The 23,698-nt window shown below is 35.3% G+C and overlaps 1 protein-coding gene across 6 annotated transcripts in view; it reads right to left on the bottom strand.

Annotated features, from left to right (window-relative positions):
* DGKB (diacylglycerol kinase beta) overlaps positions 1-23,698 on the bottom strand; it is a 694,453-nt gene that overhangs the window by 6,105 nt on the left and 664,650 nt on the right. For all 6 annotated transcript variants that reach the window (XM_003782718.2, XM_012811488.1, XM_023519015.1 and 3 more), the window contains 2 exons: positions 17,905-18,025; positions 16,906-16,966 (listed from right to left, as the gene is read on the bottom strand). In XM_003782718.2, coding sequence (XP_003782766.1) covers positions 16,906-16,966; positions 17,905-18,025 — 182 coding nt within the window. The remainder of the gene's footprint in view (positions 1-16,905; positions 16,967-17,904; positions 18,026-23,698) is intronic.

Genomic DNA, 23,698 nt, shown 5'->3' on the forward strand with positions numbered 1-23,698 from the left:
AATGAAACATAACAATTTTCTGAAATTCCTTTGCCAGCTTTTTTATGATTCTAGCCGTTATTTTCTGGAATGATAATTCCCTTCAATTTAATGTAAGACTCTGTGATCTAACATCAAATTCAGACAAATCATTGTGAAGATTTAAAATAAAATCTTTTACAATGGATTTTAGGGGTTTACATGTTGATGAAATTTGCAGGAAGTTTAAATATGTATGGAAAAGAGAAAACTTGTTTCTGAGAGTAATGGGTTCTTCGGCCGCATTGGAGGGGAAGTATTCATACCTGGATTTGAAACTTTTTTTGACATATAATTTTTCCCCCCTTCCAAAATTTTTTGTGTTCTCAGTTGGTTGCCAGGGAAGGTTAAAAGCATTTCAAAGCATTTTCATTACTTTCCCATCTCTATGATGAAATGATGCTCACAATCTTAGGGAGCATCTCCTAATCTTTGGTCACATAAACAAACAAAAACATAATAAAGCAAAACAACACACAAACATTTCTCTCCTTGGCCATAGCCAGAGAGGATTTATAACTTACGGTTTTACTTATCTTAATAAACAGTATTTCATATACAATTTTCTACATGGTCTTTTTTATTTAGCACAGGAGGCATGGACATGGACTCAGGACATGAGTTCAACTCCCAGCTCGGCCCCAGGCCAGCTATAAAACCCTGGCCAAAGAATCTCCTGCTTGTGGGCCTCAGTGTCTCTTTGCTAAAAGAGTGTAACAATAGCAAATAGTTTATAAGATCTCTGCCAGTACCAAATGAGGCTAAGCATGGCGTATATGTGCGTAACAAATGTTATCTATTATTTTTAGTGTAATTACATTTAATTCAGTGGAAAGCACATTTGCTAACCCCTCTTTTATCTGAGACAACAAGGCTTTCTGGATTCCTTGGTGGCATTGGGAAATGACATAGTATGGCCATCTGCCTTCTCCCTGACGCACCTGGCAGCATTCCTGCCACACGCCAGACTCCACTTCTACTCAAAGGCAAGATTAGGAAAAAAAAATCAGTGTGGGGATTTACTATCTGTCAGAGAACATAGATCTTTTGTTTGTTTATTTAATGCATTGAGTCCAATAAGCTCACACTGTCTTACAAGAAAGAATTTCTTTCATGGCCCAGTTCCTAGACTCAGACATACCCTTGGCTATTTGGAACATCATAGCACCAATTTGAAAGGCTTTCTCCTCTATATTCAACTAATGGTAATCCAATAGGGTATAAATGTCCAATGTTTCCTAACCATTAAAAAATTGCCAGTGCATAGTGTAACGATAACTGGCACTTCCATCAATGTGCTTAGCACACTGATTAGGAAGAAGATGATTGTTGAACTAGTACTAGAATGGAAAGGAGCTACCTGATTGTTTTCCAGAGTCTCCTGTGTTAAGGAATTGTTCTACCGCCTCTTCAGTAGCTCAGATGATCAGCATCCTACCACTGTCTAAGGCCTGAACAATCCAGGAGCCCCCTCCATTGCCATTGCCTTTCCCTCCAACTTACTTCTCACGCAGAATCATCTTGTTTCCCTGAACATCTACTCAGGTCACTCTCCTGCTTAAACCTCTTTACTTCCATATGACTCTTAAACTGAATCGCAATTTCTTCTGTGAGTTTCCAGGTGCGCCTGCTGCTCTGATTCCCACTAGTCACCCGCCTCACCTCACAACTCTTCTCTTTCTGTTCCACATTTCTGGTGTCTTTTTTTTTTTTTTTCTATTCTCTAGTTATCAGATGTTTATTTATTCATTTTTTCCTTTTTCTTTTTAGTTGTTATGGATACATATCGCTGTCTATCTTTAGAGAGCACATGTCATGTTTTGATACAGGGATACAACATGAAGCAATCAAATCAAAGTAATCGGGATATACATCATCTCGGCCATTTATGATTTCTTTGTGTTAGGAATACATTAAAATAACTAAAAGAGTGGAATTGGAATGGGGTGTTTTCATTCTGACCCTGTATATGCCATGCTCCTTCCCACACTGGGCTGTTTCCCCTGCCTGGGACACCCCTCCCTCTATGCGCCCACTTCTATCTTCCTCATAGTTTAGTTCTTAGGTTAGTTTTGAGGTCCTTTAAAAGTCTTCCAGGACCACATGTGATGAGATCTAATCCCTCCATAATACCAACTCATGGTACACAAGCACCACAGTGCTAGCTATAGTACACACTTCATTGTCCCCTGAACCTATCCTTCTCAGCCCTTATATCATTATTGGAATTTTATATTTATGTGACTATTTGAGTAATGTACATGTGCATTGAGTTCAGAGATAATGACTTTTTGTTTTTTTCATTGCATTTTCTCTCTGCTGTAACACAAGAACAAAATATTAGCACCTGCATAGAGAAGGACTTCAATCAGCATTTATTGAAGGAATGAATAAATGAATCATTGATACTCTTGGCTTAGACAACTTAGTTATATCGTCTGTTTAATTTTTATTTATTGATTTAGAAATCATGTTTAATAATACCCATTTGGTTCACCATAAAAAACTGTCATGAGGATGACACAAAGTAATCTGCTAAAATTCTTTGAATTTTTACAGTTTCCTCAAATGAAAAATATGTAATGGTGTTCTGAATATTCAAGAAAATGAAAACAATAAATGATTATATTTGATTCCATTTATTTTTAACAAGAAGATTTAAATTGAGATTTTTAAGTGAAATTGGTAACCTATCCCAGGAAGACCCCTATGAAACACTGGACTAATTCTATTAGCAGGCAAGAAGACTTGCTCTTTAAAGTTTTCAACCACACAGATTGTTGCCTTTTAATGATAAGCTTAGACTATGTTAACTTCACTTTCCAATTTTAATACACAAGATGGGAGGAAATGAAGAGCTAAATAAGGTAAGATCCGAAGGCAAATGTGAGAAACATCAGGCTTATGCCTTGTGATTCTATAGCTGGTATCCACCAGAAGAGAGATCGCTAACTGCTGGAAGAAATGGAACCTGTGTATTAGTCTGATGATTCCCATCAACTGGCAGATTACTTCTAACTTTGCACATTCTAGAGGGAGATATTCAATTTTGAACGAGTTGTGAATATTGGTCTTCTCGAAAGCTAATGACAAAATTCTGTTAAGCTTTATACCATTTTATCACTTGTAGCATATTTACAGTCTTGGATCACATCAACATATATTCATAAGGTGTTACATATTTGGCACATTCTCACTTAATTTTTGCCTGTAAGCATTTTTACATTTTATGTCTAATTTAGGCTTGGAGTTGTTATCATAGAATATGACTTTGGAGAAATACTATTTTCTGTTAGTTGAAATGAAGTTAATTTTTTTGAAATTGAAGCTAATAACTAGATGAATTCAGGTTTCCAAATAAAGAATACAAGAATAATTTAGGTTTATTTTATGGTATTTAAATGGAATGTATTAAAATGAAGAACTACAAAAAGGTAAGTCTAATTGTAAACATAACATTTGCATAATTTAAAAAAATACTATGGCTAGGAAAAAAAACTTTAAAATATTTTTGTGCAAAATGCAATCAAATCTAATCAGTTTGGCATTAATTAAGCTCTAATAATGCACTTCAGTGTCTTTCGTAAGTAGTGTGCTCTGATTCCCCTTCATCTAGGTCGATTTGTGCACATTACGGTGTCATCATAATTTAAAAACATACTGAGAAAATGACAGAGCTGCAAAATTAAAATAAATGATTAATGGTATTTTTTTTTCATGTTTTGTACTAATAAGTATTACCGAGCCTTTAAATTAATAGAGCTGTCAACCTCACGGGTGTTACAGATCCAGCAATGAAGCAAAATGAAAATTATACATTCCAGAGACACCTGAAGATGACACTTTGGAATATTTTAAATTTTAATTAGTAGGTGCAATGGTTTTCTTCCTCCGTAACCACTGCAAATTAATTGGAAATTAGTTACAACCAATCCTTTTCTTAAACAATCTGAAATGAAAAGATTGGTGCTTTACATCTTAACACTCTTGTTTGGGGGCCAGAAACCACACATGCAGTAAATTGCATTGTCAATTACAAAAACAACAACTGTTGTGAAATTAGGAAAAATTATGCACAGGTAAACAAAACTAATTAATGCATAAGTAACGGGAAACACACAAAATAATGCCCAACTAAACACTAATGTGCCAGGCTTTAAAATAAATTAAGGCTTAGAAATGTAAATGTATGCAAAAGTATTTACCCATGAAAACTTGGGCAAAAGTCTAAATGTTTTTAGTTTATGTTTTACTTAACTGTATTTGGGCCCTAACTACCACTCACACCTTAAAACATACAAGTACAGAAGTCTCCTTATGCAGGTATGTTTCAAGATGGCAGAAAAGTATTAATCATCTATTCTTCAAAATGCCAAGATTTAAACTCATTAAATAACAAATATAGTGTGTCTTTCCTTGACAGGTATTCTTATTCTGCGGCATTTAAATATTAGGCAAATGCAGTTTCTAGGCACATCAGAAAAAATTTCATTATCTATGTCTATCTATTGAGCATTTTTTCCACTGATAATTTATTACTCTTTTCTTTCATCACTAAAAATACACATGTTCTCTCCTTTGTCCCCCTCCTTTCTAAATTAAGCCATTAGAGCACCTGAAGCTTCTTTAAACATGGTCTGTCTACTATGTCAACAAGTGTGAAGTGACAATAACTGTGTAACTTTTAACAAGAATGTAATATTCTTATCAAACTTTCAAACCAAATCTAATTTCTAGGAAATCAACCTGGTGTATTAACAATTATTTAATAATTTTAAATTTAATCAATGTAATGCAAGGGCTTTGGAAGATTCAAGAGTTAGGTAAATCTACAGATAACTTCTGCAGCATATTTGGCATAGTATTAACCTCTGAAGGCAAATGTGAGAAACATCAGGCTTATGCCTGATGCATGTTAGGAAATGATTAAAGGTGTTCAAAATCACAGTGAAATGATGTCCTTTTCTAATATGAGCCTATCGTAGATGACAATTGGAAAAACAATGGAAGCTGCTGCTGAATGTGTTGTAACACTTTGGCCAAATCTCAAAAAGATGTCAAGTTTTATTCCACCGTAAAACAACATAAGTTTAATTTCAGTTATTGTTGCCATGATTCAGGATCACAGGGCTCTTATTTTTAAAGTAGGAAAAAGAAGAATATGCAGGTGCAATATCAAATATAATAATACTTAATAGAAAGCTTACTATAAACTAATGCTTTCTTAGTGTTGCTAAATGTAATGTGTAGTCATTTTCAACAATCCTTCAGTAATCCTTTGTGATATATAGGTAGCTGGTTTAGAGAATAAGAAATAGATTCAGGAAGATTATGTTGAGAAGTCACTAACATAACAAAGACGGTGCTGTGGGCTCCTTTCCTCAACCCTGTAATCTACCCATTGAAATATACTTACTTGGCACAGTAATCTTCCTAAGTAGTTTTTTTTTATTTAACCCTCCCTCCATATAGAAATCCCACAAAACATTGCTTTCAAGGAGTGAAAAATATTTTTAACCTCAGACTATACTGAATTTCTGCTAAAGTGTTAGAAAAGTTGACTATTTCAGTTACAGATGCCAGCTTTCTCAAAATAACTTTTAAAACAGTAAGACCTAGAATGGGTTTTAAATAAAAAGCTGGTAAACTGAAGTTTTAATAAAATGGTTACGATTCTGTACAAAAGGGTGGTAAAGTTACATAACGTCTAATTTTCTTGAGTCTCCAAGTCTGCGATTAGTTAATTTAGGTAGTAGGTACAAGGAGACCCACCTACCATAAAGGCAAATTCTAGTTATTTTCTTCCTTCCCAAATTTGTCCTATTCCTCTGCCACATCTTTTATGACCTATTATTCATATGTAGGCATTAGTAGTTCCTTGTCAGGAAATATAGTTTTACCCCCAAGTTGACTTTAAAAGTACTTACTGTTTCTTGAATAATCAATAGAACAGAAATACATAATTTGTGAAAAAAAAGTGATCAGCAGATACTATTATATTTTCTAATATAATTTTGTGTAAAATACTCACTTTGATGGTATTCTCAAGTAGAAAGGATTTTCATAATATCTAACATTGAATGGACCTTTGAAAGGGCCATCAAAACAATTTTCTTTTGAATTGAGTTCTTTTGCTTCTCATGAGTAAATGCCCTGTGTTGTGTTTGCTAAGGTTACAACTGCTGGAGTCAAAGTATAAAGGCTTCTCAGGTACCGTCTGCCCATCTGATACCTGTGCTCCTATACTCACCACTGTGCATATCAGAAAGCTTCCAAAACGTGGTATTTCCTCCTTGAGGAACGTTTTATCCTTAGGCAAACATGCTTACAGAACTGAGGGCAAGTTTATGACTAGGAAAACAAGTTATGAATAGTTCTAGTCATATAACTCTTTGCTTCATGACCTTGGACATTTACCTAACTTTACCTCCACAATCTAAAAGTCTACCATCTTAACAGATGATTTACTTTTGATGGTTCTAGAACATGTTTGCCTACAAAGTAATCTAAAGAAGTTTGAGACCAGAATGGGCAATAAAGCTAAACCTTACCTTTACAAAACTAATGTATATAAGCTGGTTGTGGTGGTATGTCCTCATAGTCCAAGCTACTCAGCAGGCTTGGATGGGAGGGTGGGAAAATCACTTGAGCCCAAAATTCTGGGATTACAGTGAGCTATGAACAAAATCCTGCACAGTCATCTATATCATTACTGGCCGACTGGCCTATAGTAATACCTACGACCTTAATTTTATTTTTATAGGTGAGGAAAAATTATGCTTTTTTTTCAATTATTTTCTCTCATATAGTAAGATACTAAGATACCTGCTGTCTCAAACCACTTAGGTTAGGACATAAGAGTAGAAAAAAAAATGAAGTTTTCTCAAACTGGATAAGATTTAAAATTCAAAGTTGAGGGCATTTATTACATTTACTTAGTATTTTTCTAATATATGTAAATGGGGAATAAACTGTGAAGCCAGTAAGTACTTCTGGCCAATAATATGCCAACCTGATGGAGAGAATTAATAAGACCTCAAAACAGCCATACACAGTAAAATTTTAAGGGGGGGGGTTTCCAGTTTCAGTCAAGAAGGGCAAACACACTCTACCTCTCCTGAATACAACTATAAACTCTGGAAAAACTGCATGGAACAGACATAAAAAGGTGATGAAATAGAAATAGTAACAGGCAGATTGGGGAAGAAACGAGCTGGTGACATGCCACCAAGTTAGTCGTGTGTTTTCTGGGTTCTCAAGATTTATTTATTTGTTCTTTTTTTTTTTTTTTTCTTTATTCCTCTCCTCTTTCATCTCCTAGCCTGGACTTAAAGGTGGGCCAAAAACAAACTCTTTACCAGGTACTGATAGAGAGCTCCAAGAAAAGTTCCATCATATTGGTTCAACAAGTAAGGAAAGAGGGTCCTTTTAGTCAGAAAGAGTGGGAAATACATCCTGTTTTTTTTTTTTTATTTTCTCCCCACCTAATCTCTCCAATATCAATCCCTTGGCAATTCTATGACCATGGCAGGTGCCTAAAACTCCAGTGGAAAAGAAATCTTTTTTTCTGATTAGAGAAACTATGGGCCCAACAGCATGAGAGGAGGAAATCTTGTGCTACTTCTCTCTATTCCCTTACCACAGGGACCTAGAGGCAGAGGCTACTTTAGAAATATATGGAAGAGCAGGAAAGCAAAAGCTTTGGATTTCTATCCAGACAAACAATGTGAGAACCCTCAGAGTCAAAAAAATTCACTGGGGTCGGTGTGCATAGATCAGTGGTTAGGGCCCTGGCCACAGACACTGAGGCTGGCAGGTTTAAGTCCAGCCTGGGTCAGCTAAACAACAATGACAACTGGAACAAAACAATAGCCAGGTATTGTGGCCTGTAGTCCCAGCTACTTGGGAGGGTGAGGCAAAAGAATTGCATAAGCCCAAGAGTTTGAGGTTGATGTGAACTATGATGCCTTAGCACTCTACTGAGGGCAACCTAGTGAGACTCTGTCCCAAACAAACAAACTAAAAAACAAACAAAAAAAATCAGAGTGATCATGGAAAGTGGAAGTCTCAAGAAAGTTATTCCATCAAGTCGTATATGATCTGAGTTTACCCCTGCCTAAGCTGTGCATGCATTGATTTGACCTCAAAAATCATACTGATAACTTTGAGAACTAACCTAGTGGGTAGACTACTACCAAGATTTTAGACAGGTCTCTGGTTATTTTGCATGCAAAATAAATCTAAATGACATGGAATGACTTTGAAAACTGAACCACAAATCACAGAAGACAGATCAGCATTTGTGGCCTGAATCTAACAAGGTAAATTACCTGCTAAAATGTTTATAGCAACAACAAAAAAATCAACAATCCCACAAGAATTAAACAACACTTAGAGTTTCATTAATATGGTATTTAAAATGTTTAGAATATAATCCAAAGTTTCTCAATATGTGAAATGTCACAAAAATTTCAAAAATGTACAAGGGGAAAATAGCCAATGATGCAAACCCCGAGTTAATACAATTGTCAGGATTAACACCTACCTTAACCATGCTATAGGAAGTAATGGCAGATACTCTTGAAATGAACGAAAAAGAGTCTCAGCTGAGAAATAAAAAGTGCTTTTTAAAAAATGAACCAATCAGAAATTTTACAACTGAAAAACAAAATACAATGAGCCAAATAGAAAACTAGATGGGCTTAAGAACAGAATGTAGAGGAAGAGAGTGAACTTGAACATGAATGAGTAGATATTACAGAAAAACCAGAATGAAAGGAAAAGGCAAAAACAAAAATGGAAGGAATCTGAGATCTATGAGACAATGCATAAAGTGTTTAACCCAAGCATCAGAGTTTTAAAAAGAAAAGAGAAAGAATATGAAATAGAAGTCAATATTTTAAAAAATAATAGCTCAAAAGTCCTGATTTGGCTAAACATAAAGCTACAGATTCACAAATCACAGTGCAAGTAAAACAGGATAAACTCGAAAAACTTCATTCCCAGACTCACCAAAATCAAATTGCTGAAAACTTAAGGACAATGAAAAGAATCTTGAAAGCAGCCTGAGAAAAAATGACATATTTTATATTGTGAGGCATTTATTCATATGACAGTGGATTTCTCTTAGGAAACCATATGATGTAAAAGACACTATGCAAGGTTTGAAGGTGATAAAAAAAAAAAAAATCATGCTTACAATTAAGTCAGAAGAGCTGGACCCAGGCATGCCCAGCCAAACACAAAGCTGTGAATTGGAATGCCATTAAGAGGACATCAACAGAGAGCCACAGGAGTACAAAGGATCAGGCAAATATTTTAGACAGATGGGAAGTTAAAAAGGCTTCATGAGGAAATTGCTTCTAAGCTTGGCATTGAAGGAGGAGATTTTATTTTATTTTTAGTATGTATGTATTTATATCCCACTGCCTTCCAGAAAGATTTGAAGCAACATAAAAATACATATATCCCAATAGATAGAATAATTAATTCAGACAATCCGAGAAAAAGAAAAAGAAATCGAGTATATGAAAATAATAAACCAGAAATAATATTTGATGAAATAAATGCAATCATGGGTCCTAGAGAACTGCTGGGGAAAACCACAGGTTTGCTTTGTATCCTGCCTGGAAGCCAAAATGAATTTATTTCTAAAACGCAAAGTAGAGAATGGGGATTTTAGGCATAAAAAAAAGCAGTATGCATGGAATGTCTCTGGGAAATTGTGTCTATGAAGCATGGCAGGCTGGTGCCAGCCTTAGGAGAACAATTTAATGCCATGACATGGATTCTGAACAGTTTCAATGTGAAATGAGGGGAATTAAACTTTGAGCTCAATGGAGCAAGATCATTTTAGTTGTGTTTTTCAGTGGTAATTCTGGCCAGCAATATGATGGATTGCTTTGGCTATACTGGGAATTAAACTATAACGTATTAAATAAAAACAAAAATTAAAAATAGAGTGACAAGGGATTGAATTCTGTTTTAAATGATAGATTTTAATTGATTACTAACATTAGAAATACATTATGGTTCTGAAGAGTGACTGAGTGAGGCAGTGTAGCATCAATAATTAAGAGATTAGAATCCAATGGCGGTTTCTACTTCATACAGGTGGCCTAGGACAAGTCACTAGATCTCTCTGGCTTCAGTTTTTGTTTTTTGTTTTTTTGTAATGATTTGGGAATTGTAATAACTTTAGTGACTTCTTGGGGTTGTTGTGGGGATTAAAAAGCATTGAGTGAGTATGAATAATAGAACAGAGACTGGTACCTAGTAAGTATGGTAAGCATTATATCTAGGCAGTGTTAACATGGTTTCCTTCAAACATCTCCAGGCCATTCGAATACCTTAAAAAGTCCATCAATCTTCATCCAGCTGATACCAAATCACTGGATCTGGAAAAAATTTTATAAAATCTTTCATCTTCTGTCTTGATTGTCTGAGATTAATTTGTGTTTAGAAAATCATTAAAGATTAAATACCACTCTAAGACTATGATTATTTTTAAAAATCGAAACAACAAATGCACAAACAAAAAAATTAATAGGCCCCCCGAATATCATTTCTCTTTTTGGAGAGTTTACGTTTTAAAGTTGGGCTAGAATTTGTAAAAACAAGTGTCAAACTAAAGATAAATACCAGATAACTCCATGGCTAGGGCAATGGGCGAAAAGATCTGGTCTTCCTAGCAAAGGGTACAAACAAAGGCAGTGCCAGTAGCCAGTGCTCTTGAAGTAAGTTAAAGGACTTGGAACAAATGTACTTGGACCCACACTGATGTAAATTATTGGTGATTTATTCTCACCTGCGCAGGGGGCAACGGGCTGGGTTACAACGTTCTGTCAAAGAGGTACTAGAGCCAGGGAAGAAAAGTGGCATTAAAGTAATAAACAGCATCTCACAGAATGGAAATCAGTGCAAGGCAGGGCAGCCTGAGCCAGGTGTTCTTATTGGACCCAGGTATGCAAAGAGTCAAATCGAAGACAGCAAGATGACCAGACAGGGCAGAGATTAGCTGAGTGACGGTCTGAAGTTAAATTTCATGTTGCCAGTAGTTGTAATCTAACTCTGAGCAAGCAGGGTCAGGTATTTTACCAGGAAGGTACATTAAAAAGCAAAGGGAGATCAAAACACATGTAAATGCTTTCTATAAGCTGCCGTGGCTTTGAAGATTCTTTGTATTTTGCTTGTAGTCACTTCACCATTTAACTTAGTATCTGTTCATGACTTTTTTCCCATTCTCTACCATATGAAAGAAAGTTTTAGGATTTCCCTCTGTCTTAATTGTAAAAAAACACTCAGAGTGATAATGCATCAAAATCTCTGTCATTACTTTTCATAAATGCATTGCAAGTAATAACTAATATGTGCTTAATAATGTCTCAAAGAATTATCAGAATGAAGCATCTGCAGTGTTTAAAATGAATATAGAATTGATAAAGCAGAGGGAAGTGGCCCAGAGAAGTTTAATTTTCCATACAGGAAACAGAAGGACTAAATCTTGTGAGATTGAAAAAGTATTTCTTCTCTGATACATTCAAATTTTTTGCTTTGAGAATATAATGAATAAAGATAACTCAAAATAACTTTTACATGTATTTATATATGAAAAATATGTGAATGAATTGCTAGCCAACCTACATTATGTTCAGTGAAATAAGATTTGGTAGAAAACATTTTTTTAAATGTTATACCACCCCAAGAAGTATTTGAGAAATTTGAAATTAAAAATGCACTTGGTATTGGCAATCTAATTATGTGTGAGGTACAGTGCTACGTTCTGCAGGTTGGAAGATGAACAAAATCATGGTTCATGACCTAAGTAAGCTTGTGTCTAAGAGAGGTTAGACACATAAGCTGATAACTTCAATGTGATGTTGTTAGTACTCTGAAAAAAACTAGGAATTACTGAGGCTGAGCTTTGAAGCTATTTGGAACAAAGGGTAGAGGGTGACGCAGCGAAGGCGAGGTGTGCACAGGGAAGTTAGAGATGAGTCTCAAAGAACAAATTGAGTCACTCAACTGAACCAGAGGAAACATTTGGATATGAAGGGAAAGCAAATGAAAAGGTAAAATGAAGTAAGAGATGATGTGGATACGACAGGAAGCCTGGCTCAAATTGTATTTTATCACATAGATATTAATTAAAGGATTTTATGTAGAACCGTGTCCTAGTGATACATACTAGAGTGACCATTCTGGTAGAAATGTGAAGAATGGATTTAAACATAACAACAGCAGCAATGAAGAAATAACAAGGTAATATCTCTTGGCTTTTACCAAGAGAAAGAGAGAGAGAGAGGGAGACACCAAATGAAAAGCTCCAAATGTAAAACAATGGTAGTAGGACTGGAAAGAAAGAAAATGATTCCAAAAATAGGCCCTACCGGTAGGTGACCAGGTTTATTGGATTTGAGGATATAGAGAGATAAATAGGATGGCTCTCAGAGTTCCAGCTTAGGAAACATGGGTGTGTAATGGTTTTACTAACTCAATAAGATGTAGGAAAGAACAGCCTATGTAGGCGATAAGATGACCTTATAATGTGGGGAGGCAAATGCGGGTCTATGTGGGTTATATTGAATTTGAGGTTCCTGAGGCTTCGTATAGTCATTTCTCATTTAATGAAACTTTACTGGACACCTATCACTTATAATAAATGAGTGGTAAGGGGGTGCTGAGTGTACCTCATCTATACTCCCCTATGCCATCATTCTAACCCTCCACCTCCCCCAAGCTGCTGTTCCTTCTTTCCTTTATAGGAACATGGTGACAACAGCATTGTATGTTGAGGAGGGAAGATCAGGGGAGGAAACAAAAAGGAGCAAATAGGCTCTGGAGTCCAGCCTGAAGCCAGGCTCTGCTAAAATCATCTTCAACGTACATTCTTCTAGAATTAATATTCTCCTTAGTTTGATAATGCTTGTTAAATGACCAATAGTTATATGGTCAAAATTCATTCTGGGTAAACTCAGTGATTACTTTTTTATTTTATTATTAATTTTTTTTTTTTTTGCAGTTTTTGGCCAGGGCCGAGTTTGAACCCATCACCTCTGGCATATGGGGCCAGCGCCCTGCTCCTTTGAGCCACAGGCGCTGCCCAGCTCACTGATTATTACAAAACTATGAACACAGGAGCACTTAACCAATTTCTGTTCATTGCTTTACTGTAAGATAATATAGGTCATAAAAATAATTAAAAAGAACATATTTAAAGAATTAGTTTTAAGAACTTTGGCTTTGCTGTTCCTGATATTTGAACTCAGGATTGGCAAAATTTATAAATAAATATTACATGAATCCTTCTTCTCAATTACTTTGTTATTGTGGTCATTTATAAATTACCATATTGACTTAATACTTTTTAAGCGTACAGTTCAAAGGCATTAAGCATGTATCCACATTGTTGAGTAACCATCACTACCATCCATCTCCTGAACTTATATTACCTTGATTTTTAAGAAAGCATTAATTGATTTAAACATCAAAACCCATTTATTGCCTGTCTTTCAATTTTACATATTCCACTTAAAGAAAAACAGAGCTCTTCCTCTCCTCTAAAATTATATTTAGAGTGATTACTTCATAAATTGAATATCAACTCACAGATACTTAGACTCATCAGAGAATTTTAACATTCTACCAATTCCTATGCTCTGTGAGAAAAATGTTGCGTTATTCTATTGAAACAAAAAACACTTTATAGTTAACCACACCAAAGTGATGAATACTAAATGTTCACTTTAGCAAAAGTATAATTTAAAGTTCAGAACCCCATGTGGTTCTAGGAAAAGTAGAATCTAACAGAATGTAATAAAAATAATGAACCATAGTCTAGTATAATTCTTGGCCCACTGTAGGCTGCAATTAATGTTTTAAATGAACGAGTTTACAAAAAGAGACAATTAAATATACATTGCATAAAAACTGTTACTAATTTGACAATTAGAGAAGTAAATGTCTCATTACTAATTGAAAGAAAAGTTAAGAAAAGTGTTATTAAAGTACTTATATGAAACAAGCTGAAATTATTCCAAAGTACTAATTAAATTTCAATAGACGAGACATTTTAAAGCTGCAGAAAGGCAGTCAGTGGTTTACCAAAGGTCACACTCTGGAGACAAATCTCCAGCATCCACTGGGTGCTTTTCAGGTGGAGACGCACGGTGGGGAGGGGAGAGGTGGCACAGACACTGAAGCCAGGCTGCCTCGACTTCAGTGTCTCCTCTGCCATTTCTTTTTTTTTTTTTCCTTTTATAAAAAATTAAATCATAGCGTATACATTAATGCAATTATGGGGTACAATGTGCTGGTTTTATATGCAATTTGAAATATTTTCATCAACCTGGTTAACATAGCCGTCACCGCATGTTCTTAGTGATTGTGTTCAGACATTTGTATTCTACACTTCACTCTGCCAGTTTTTAGCTGTGCAGAATCGGACAACCATTTAACCTTTGTCTCCCTCCGTCGCTTCCTTCATAAAATGAGGCTATTTGTAGGGTTTTTGTGAGAAATAAACTGCACATGACACATATTAAGAACTTAATAAATGGTAGAAATTATCCAAGCCTTTCCTGCTTCTTGACTTAAAATGTGGTATAGGAACCAAACTCCCTTTCTCCGTAAGAGTCCAAAAGATTGCAGAGGGTACTTATACGGCTATGTGGTTTCACTGTCTTTGTTTTACTTACTCTCTCATGACCAAGGCTGACGATATTTTATTTTTTTGACCTTTTATTAGAGGCCAGAACACTATCGCCACCACAACTGCCATCCCGCATCACAACCATCACAACTGCAACTGCCATCAGTACCACCACCCCACTGCCAGCACCGTCACAACTACCAGCAACACCATGAGTTTTACCACCGCCATCATCATCATCTTGACCACTATCACCCTACCACTATCCTAACCACCACCACCATCACTACCATCCCTGCCAACATCATCGCTATTAACTACCCCCCCATACCAGCAACAGCACCACGAACAAAAACCACCTCTGCAACATCCATGTCAGTATCACAGTGTGAATTTAACAGGGTCATTCACTGAGGCAAGAATAACAGACAAGATATAAATGCACACGTGCTCACAAGGGAGGAAAACCGCATGGAGTTCACGCAGCTGAGAGGAACATACCGGAAACGAACAAGCAGGAAATTATCTTTATGTACTGTACACAGAGTGTGAGCCAATAGCTTCAGAATAAAACCATGAGAAATGTAAAATTAAAAAAAAATCCCCTTTATATGCTAATCTGTGCTGTTTGGAACGTATAAAGTTGTTTAAGCTACTAAATGAAAAAATGGGCTTTAATTAAAGAGTCACAGGTTTTCATCCCATATCTGCTCCATACCTCACCTTGAATAGGTTATTTAACCTCCCAAAGGCTCAGATTTCTCCAGCTGAAAAATGGTGATATTCATTATTGAGGGTTTGTGTGAATATTTAATAAAATACATATAATATAAGCACATAGTACAATGCTTATGCACAATAAAGACCCTCCCTCATCACTTCCTATCCAGTTTCTCTTACAGTCTTAATTTATTTAGTAAATGACAGCGTCATTCACAGGTGAGAGTTAACTTCAGTCTAACAGTTTTATCTGATCACTATCCTCAAACCTTATGGAACTATTAGTACATTCTTCCTGTTAAGACTCCAACATATAGCTTAAATCCATCCACTTCATTTTCCTTCCCTGTTACCACCCTTGCCTAAGCTAAGACTACTGGGACATACCTGCCTCCTCCTCGCTGCGAACAATCTATGCTCCACAGAGCAGCCACTGCGACCTCTAATACTATAAATCACATGATGCTTAAAGCCTGCCGTAGTTTCCTACTGCACTTAGAATGGAATGCTAGCTGTTTACCATCATTGTCTGTACATAATCTGCCCCTGTCCTCTAATTTTACTTTTCTTCTAACTATTCTTATCATACCATCTTCCTTACTATTTCTTCCACACACTGAGCTTTTGGCTGTGTCCTTTCAAAGAGGGCTCCCAGATTCACTTATCTAAAGTAGTAATTGCCAAACTACATCCAGTTCCTCTTTATTCTTTTACCTTAATTTTATCCTAACACTTCTAATATTGGAGGTTATATTTATCATATATTGATAGTTGGTTTACTTAGTTTCTTAGGATCAGAATTTAAGTTTCTTGAACACAACTATGTGGTTGATCTTGTACATGTTTTATGCCCAGTACCTAAAGCAATGCCTAGCATGTTTTGAAATGTAATGAAAAACGGCAGTGCCTGTGGCTGAAGGAGTAGGGTGCCAGTCCCATGTACCAAATGTGGCCCTGGTGAAAAACTGCAAAAAAAAAGAAAGAAATGTAATGAAATATCCACTATACAAATAAAAATTGAAATTCTTGGAGGGGGCAAAGTGTCTGACTTAAAAATATCTGACTTTGAAGAAAACAACTATGGGCAAATTAAACAGGATATTTTTACTATGGAGAAGAAAGACTTCAAATCTCCAAATGGAGGCAAAAGAACAGATGCGTGTATGAAGGTTGCATAAGTAATTTTCTCATAAGGTGCTCTAAAAAATACAAAGCATTTTAAGAAAATCTATTAACATTTTGGTTAGCCCCAGATTTTATAATTGATCGATGATATCTAAAAGTTATACGTAGGCTAATACAAACATTCAAAAGCTAAGTTGTTGCCAATGGGATGTACTATCTAAAACCTGAATGCAGCGTCTCCGATACATAAATCAAAAATTGAAGGATATTTGGTGATTAGTCCTTAAGGAGTTAAAAAAGAAGAACAGTTAGTGTGGTGTAGTTACTTATAGGAATATATATACATGGAAAGCAAAATGAAATTGACAGCATTTCCGTTAGTCTGTACTCACTGTGCACGGAGTCTGCATCCACGGTTCCCCGTCGATCTGCATTGGCAGAGACTTGCTAGTCCTGGAGGGAAATATTGCACAGTAAGTACAACACTGAAATACTTCATTATAGACAACATGTAAGATTTGAGATAGTGAGACCAGGGAAGGCAAATATGGTACCAGCTGGGCTCTAAGGTTAACTTTTTTGAAAGGGGTTTCAACTCTTTACTATTAATGAATACCAGGAAAGATGTCTTGGTCACAGGAATATTAAAAGCTTCATGGTAAATGTAGTGATATAAATCTAAATTCCAGATCCCAAAAGAAAAACATATGAGTTTATGTTTCATGAAACAACCAGAACTCCTAGGCCAACACAGCCTCCTGGTTTTCATGCTTTCCTATTGGAAAAGGTATCCAATGTTCCAGATCTCCCAGTACCAACAGTTTCATACAAATAATGTTAATTATGTCTGTAATTTATCTTGCCTTAGAACCTTTTTCTTTTTTTCCCCTTTGGCTAAAATTTTGGAAAAAATTTTCTTGACAATTTAATCCACATATAAATATCTTACTGTACAAACTGTACAAAAATATATTAATATATTATTTAACTTTACAGAAACAATGTGGCACTTTAGTCCATAAAAGAATTTAAGTCAGTGGAGTGTCAACAGTGCTTTCTCTGATTTATGTACCCTGTAGGTATGTAGGGGCTTCCATGGACTCAAATGTGTATGAACTACTATTTGAAGGAATAAAATTTGTGTGTTAGAATTGGTTTGTCAATGTGTCCAGGATGGTTAACAAGAGAGAATTGGATTTCAATGAACGTGATAAGCAATTGCTAATTCATATTTTGTAAAATCTGCCAATTTCCATTATTTGGAAATACATCAGTACATTGACTACACATTAAGACCATTGTTGCCAACAGAGTTCCCATCCTTCAATGAGCTGGAGGCTCATTGTCAAATCCCTGTCAAATCCCTGTGTCAATTACAGAGAAAGAGCTACCTGATAACTACGCAGGAGCACTGAGCCAGTCGCCGGCCAGCACTTTTCAGTCCTGTGTATATTTGGCCCATCTCCATGGCTCCTTCCAAGCCAACCACTTCCAGAAGCTGGTCACTCAGATCTGAAAGAAAATAGATGCCCTGTTAGTGGACAGTGCATATGCATATGTCCACAATTTAATGCCATCAGATATTATGGAGATTACAAAAAATCTGAAAGCCACTTCACAAATAAAGCTTCTTTGCCTTAGAAAGTGAAAGTAATGAAAAGATGGCCTACTTTTGTAATGTTCAGTTTAACTAAACCTCAAGGTTCTGTGGAAAATGATTTGCTGTCAGCTTATTCTAAAACAAATTGGGAAGAATAGATTCTGAGCCAAAAAATACCAAAAAATATACCAGTAGTTTTTAACATCAACAAACTTAATGTTATTCCACATGTATATATGGAACATTTATACATCCCACATCAGACATTTGGCAGCAAACACATTTCGACACTATAAATAAAGTATGAAGATAAGCTGTCAAACATGATTTTGTTAAATTACTCGAACAAGAGACCTTCGAGATCATAGAGTTGAAGTTTATCATTTTATAGATTAGAAGACTCAGTCCTTAAATCATTGAATGGCTTGTCCACAGTAATCGTAGCTTTGCGTAGAAGTTCAAGAGACAACAGCAGTTTTTTAAAGTATTTTTTCGGATGTTAAGGAATATTCTACCACAACACTATGTGGGAGTAGGTTAAATAATTAGCACTGTGTAATCATCATCATTGTTATTTTTTAAACAGAAGACATTAAGAAGGGGCTAACAGTAAGGGGTATTGCTTATTGAGAGTTTACTAAGTGCCTGTCAGTGGACTAATCACTTTCTATATATTATCACATCTGCTCCCCTTTAAAACTGATTTGAGATAAATATGATTATCCCTAATACATATATTTAGAAGCTGAAATTGGGGACCTTAACAGTTTATTTTTATTCACATGCCTAGAAAGAGAGCCAAAATTTGAACCAAAAATGTTAATACACTATGTTACATCTGATAAATCGAATGAAAAGAACAAACTTTATGAAAATTATGGAAATGTTTCATAAATAGGGACAGAGGTTAATGCTAAAGTGCCAGATGTATGCCTGGTGATAGTTATAAAAGAACAACCACCAGCATCCACCAGATGAGCTTCAAGGGCTCTTTCCAACCTGAAGATCTGTACTCAGCCCCAAAGCATATGTTGAACTCACATCAGTAGAATCCTAGAGAGTCCTGCCCCAAGACACAGTGACAGCCCATGTGCTCACCTATTTAACTCAGACTGACAGGACCCTGGATTTGGAGGTGGGAGTCTAGGTGCACATAGATAGCCCTTTGCAATTTTAATAGTCTTATGTATGTTTACATGTAAATAAGTCATTTTATATTGTTTAGTCACAGAAAAATCTGGGAGGTTAATATTTAGTGGGTGGCATGATTATTACATAAAATAATTATGTAATAGCTGGTCGCAGAGGAAGATGGAATCATAAAAAAACCAAATCTATTTCATGTGGAATCCATTTTGTACAGAAAGCCTTCACTCCTCATTAATGAATCCATTTTAGCATGGAATTCAGAGATGTTAATGACCATTTTCATTGTGATTCAACTGTGTGGTGACAATTAGTCCTTTGAAATCTCAACGTTCATTAGCTCCATGATCATTGGAAAATTTGACATAGGCAGTTTAAACAAAATATGTGACCAAGCCTGTATATTTTTAAAGTGAAAATAGAAACTATTATTATTTTTTTTAATTTTAAGCTGTAGTTGCAGCAAGAGATTACTCCTAGGAAAAACAATCTTTTAGCTATAAAATAAAATGTTAACAAGTCATAATAACTCAGAGCATCCACCTTGCTGTTTTAAATCCTATTTAGACTTATTTCTCATGAAACTTACTCTGTATTTCTAGTTTAAATTTATGTTGCCAAGAACAGATGGACAAGGAATGGAAACATATTCTTTCAGCTGTAGCCGGCACTAAAATGTGCTTGGCTCTATAGCCTGGGTGTTAATATACGCATTTCTTAGATATATGTCAACCAGAAAACGACACTGTGGCAAGCACTAAAATCCCAGATGTGTGCTTGATGATATTTATAAAACAACCACCACCACCAGCGTGACCACACCACAGGATTAGAGTTCACATTGAATATTGTGTGTTTTACACTGATTCCTAAATAGGTGAACATCCGTGCTAATTTTTGTAAGGATCTGAAGCTTGTTGATAGGAACTATTCTATAAGAAATGAGACACATCCTCATGACAGAGTTAATCTGTGAGCCCTAACTTTTTCATGAATCACAGGGATTTGTCTGCACCCACACCATATTGCTACTGTCTACCACCCTCCTTCTGCTTTTTTTTTCCTTTTTAATTTGTCTTTGTTTTTCCCCCTGCAAAAATGCCCTGAAAATCAATTCTGTCATTAATAATCCGTAATGAAGATTTTTTTCTATGAATTTAGAAGACCTGTGCTTTTAAGCTTTCATGGTCTTGCTAACATAAATAATTATATGGGGAGAGCGAAATGTTAGTAACTCTGGAAAAGGTAAATAAATACCATATTCCTTGTGTTTAGATGTTCGGGGGAAGAAAAATGAAACTAAATTTGTGCTGTGCAAATTTGCTCCCCTAACAAGTCCACATTTTTGCTGCAGTGCAATCTGTAAAGTCTGCCTACAATTGATGTCTCCTACCTATTATCGTTGAGATGAGGATCCTGGTTGATTTCAGACCAAGAGAGTTTCTATATAATTTTGAATTCTGTGCCTATATGTTACATCATCTGAAAATGGCAAAGACTTCCTCACCCCACATTCTAGTTAAAATTTATTTTAAGTGCAGGTCTCCTATGGATGTTCTTCATAACTAGTTTAACCTACTTAACTGGGCTGCTCACTGGCTTTTGACTTTATGTTTAAGAGTAGGAATAGCAAACTGTGGTCCATGGACCAGCGCCAACCCACCGCCTGTTTTCGTATGGCTTATGAAATAAAAATGATTTTTATATATTTAAAAAGTGGAAAAACATTTTAAAAGGCATAATATATTGTGACATCTGAAAATTATATGAAATTCAAATTTCAGTGTCCATAAATTAGTTTTTCTTGGAACACAGCCACGCTCACTTGTTTAGGTCTTGTCTAGATCTGCTTTCATACTATGGCAGAGTAGAGACCAGATGGCCCACAAAGCTGAAAATATTTACTATCTGGACCTTCAGATAAAAACTTTGCCAACCTGTGCTTAAGTGAAATACGAACTCTTTCAGATCACTAAGGTTTTCATGTTAGTACTTTGCTATAAATGATAAATGATGTTTTTTATGCCTGAAAGATACAATGTTTGAGCACTTAATTCCCAGTGTATGTGTCCATGTGTAGAGCAGCTGTTCTCAACCAGGGAGCTGCACCATGCTTGCGTGCTATGAGGTTTACTATAATCTTTTTGCTATTTATCCATAAACATCAAATTTTCAAAATAACGTTATGACCAAATAAACTAGGACAGTGTAACATTCAATATTATGCTCAATCATTACATTCTTGTGGCTTTCCTGCGTGGTGAGAAAAAGGAGGCATAGCTGGGAAGGCAGAAGTTGCAACCATACCTGGAGATCCGGCAGAGGTTCACTTTACCTTTAAGAGTCCAAAAGTATTGAGAAATCCTGACACTTTGGTACTGAGATGTGTGTGTCTCTCTAAAGGAATATTTGCTTTTGTTCCTTTCAATGGAATGAGGACTACTTTTAAAGTGGAAATTGTAGGTTCTGAAATAGTTAACATGTCTTCCAAACATCTTCATGGGAGTAACAGAGGCAAGAAAATCTTTAAATTAAGTAAATTTATATTTAAGATAGAAAGTCTATAAACGATGTTTAGAGGGGAAAAATAACTTAATAAAACCATTCAAATTGGGTCATATCAGATCAGAACGCTTAACACAGCATCTGTGAATCTATGTGGAGAAAAATATAACTCTATTTTCACTACAATGTAATTGAAATTAAGCACTTCTGTTCAAGTACAAATTTAGGCAAGAAACCATAGGTGTAGTAACAATACCTGTGTCTTTCTCACTGATAGATATCATAGATGTCATAGATATCCATATCACACTATAGATGTTACAATATTTTATTTTAAATAATAGCACTAACTTTTAATTATGCAGAATCTGTAAATATCTCATTACTCTCTATAAAACACGTTCAATTTCATGTTATTTAATTGTAAAATTTTTTATTTGTATATAATGTTTCAAAATAATACATATATTCATTATTATTTTCAAATGTTGATAACTATTGAACTTCTTAAAGTTTATTAATTTAATAAGAAATTACATATATTACTTTCTTTTTAAGCTTATATATATCATTTTATGAATTTTAAAACATCACTTTGAGACTTTAGTAGATTTCACCAGACTGGCAAAGAGGACTACAGCCTTAAAGTGGTAAGAAACCTTACTTTAGAGTAAAATCTGCCTTTGACTTTATAAATCATTTCCTGAACATCATTATCACTGCATTAGTTTGCTGCACAGGTAATCAGGGTATGAATGTAAATCTGAGAGTCAGAGGCACATATAGATTAGAGAACACAGGAGCAGCACAGCTAATAAGTGGATAATATTTATTCATAGCTTAGTCTCTTCATTTTTGACAGTTATGCCCTGATAATATGTCTCATTTGGTAATTGTCTCAGACTGCCATATGTGAGGGAACAGAAGAAGATGCATTACAAACACAGACTGAATGTGGGTTGTAGCATTTCTCAGAATATACTGAAGAAAGGAGGAGGGAGGAGTGGAGCAGAGCAGGACAAACCCTTTGATGTGTGGTGACCAGCAACATTCCGCACCTCCGTGGGAGGCCACATGGAGGTGTGCTCATTGACTCCACAGGAGCATTTTGCAATCAGCATAAATTGCCACTTATTAAATCCTTTTCTGACTATAGTAAGACCAGTCTAACTAGAAAGTTGTACCTTCTGTAGACTGTATGCCTTCCAGGGATGCTTCATTTATCTAGCAACAATTTGAAACATGTCTGAGGAGCCAGAATACACCTTTAAAAAGCCACTATAGATATGAAATTCATCCACCAAAGTGAACACTTCAAGTATTCTTTTTTAACATTCCACCTATTTCCCATTGATTCCTAATTTAAATATACATAAGTAGATGTTTTCCCTGACCTGCATAAATTAGAAGATGTGAATTTAAAAAGGAAATGGGTAGAGATACCTGTAGCAAAAATTTATTAATGTGGATACCGTGTTACACAGCACATACAAATATGTAAACAAAAAGCATACTTTTGGCACCTTAGGGAATGTAAAATGTAACTGTAGGTCTATTAAGAAAAGAGCTATAGAGACGGGATATATATATATATATTCATATATATAGTTCATATATATACGCATGAATATATATATTTCATACTTCTATGAAATAATTTCCTGCTAAGAAACTTATAGGCATTTTTCCACCAAAGAGTCTCAACAATTGCGGTCGATAACTGATGATTTTATGGATGAGGAAACTTGTTGAAGTCTTCACATATAATTGAATATCTTATTTTACAATTAGTTATTGTTGTTTTAAATTCTTTGTTATTTACTGTGATAGTAACAACAGCAAGATATAATCAATTAAATGTTATCAGGGATGGAAGATTATATGCACATTCCTGCACAGGGTGGGGATAAAGTTTATGTGCAATTTAAAATAAT

This window comes from Otolemur garnettii, unplaced genomic scaffold (genome assembly GCF_000181295.1).
Source record: "Otolemur garnettii isolate 467f Iridium unplaced genomic scaffold, OtoGar3 scaffold00005, whole genome shotgun sequence".
Classification (NCBI taxonomy): Eukaryota; Metazoa; Chordata; class Mammalia; order Primates; family Galagidae; genus Otolemur; species Otolemur garnettii.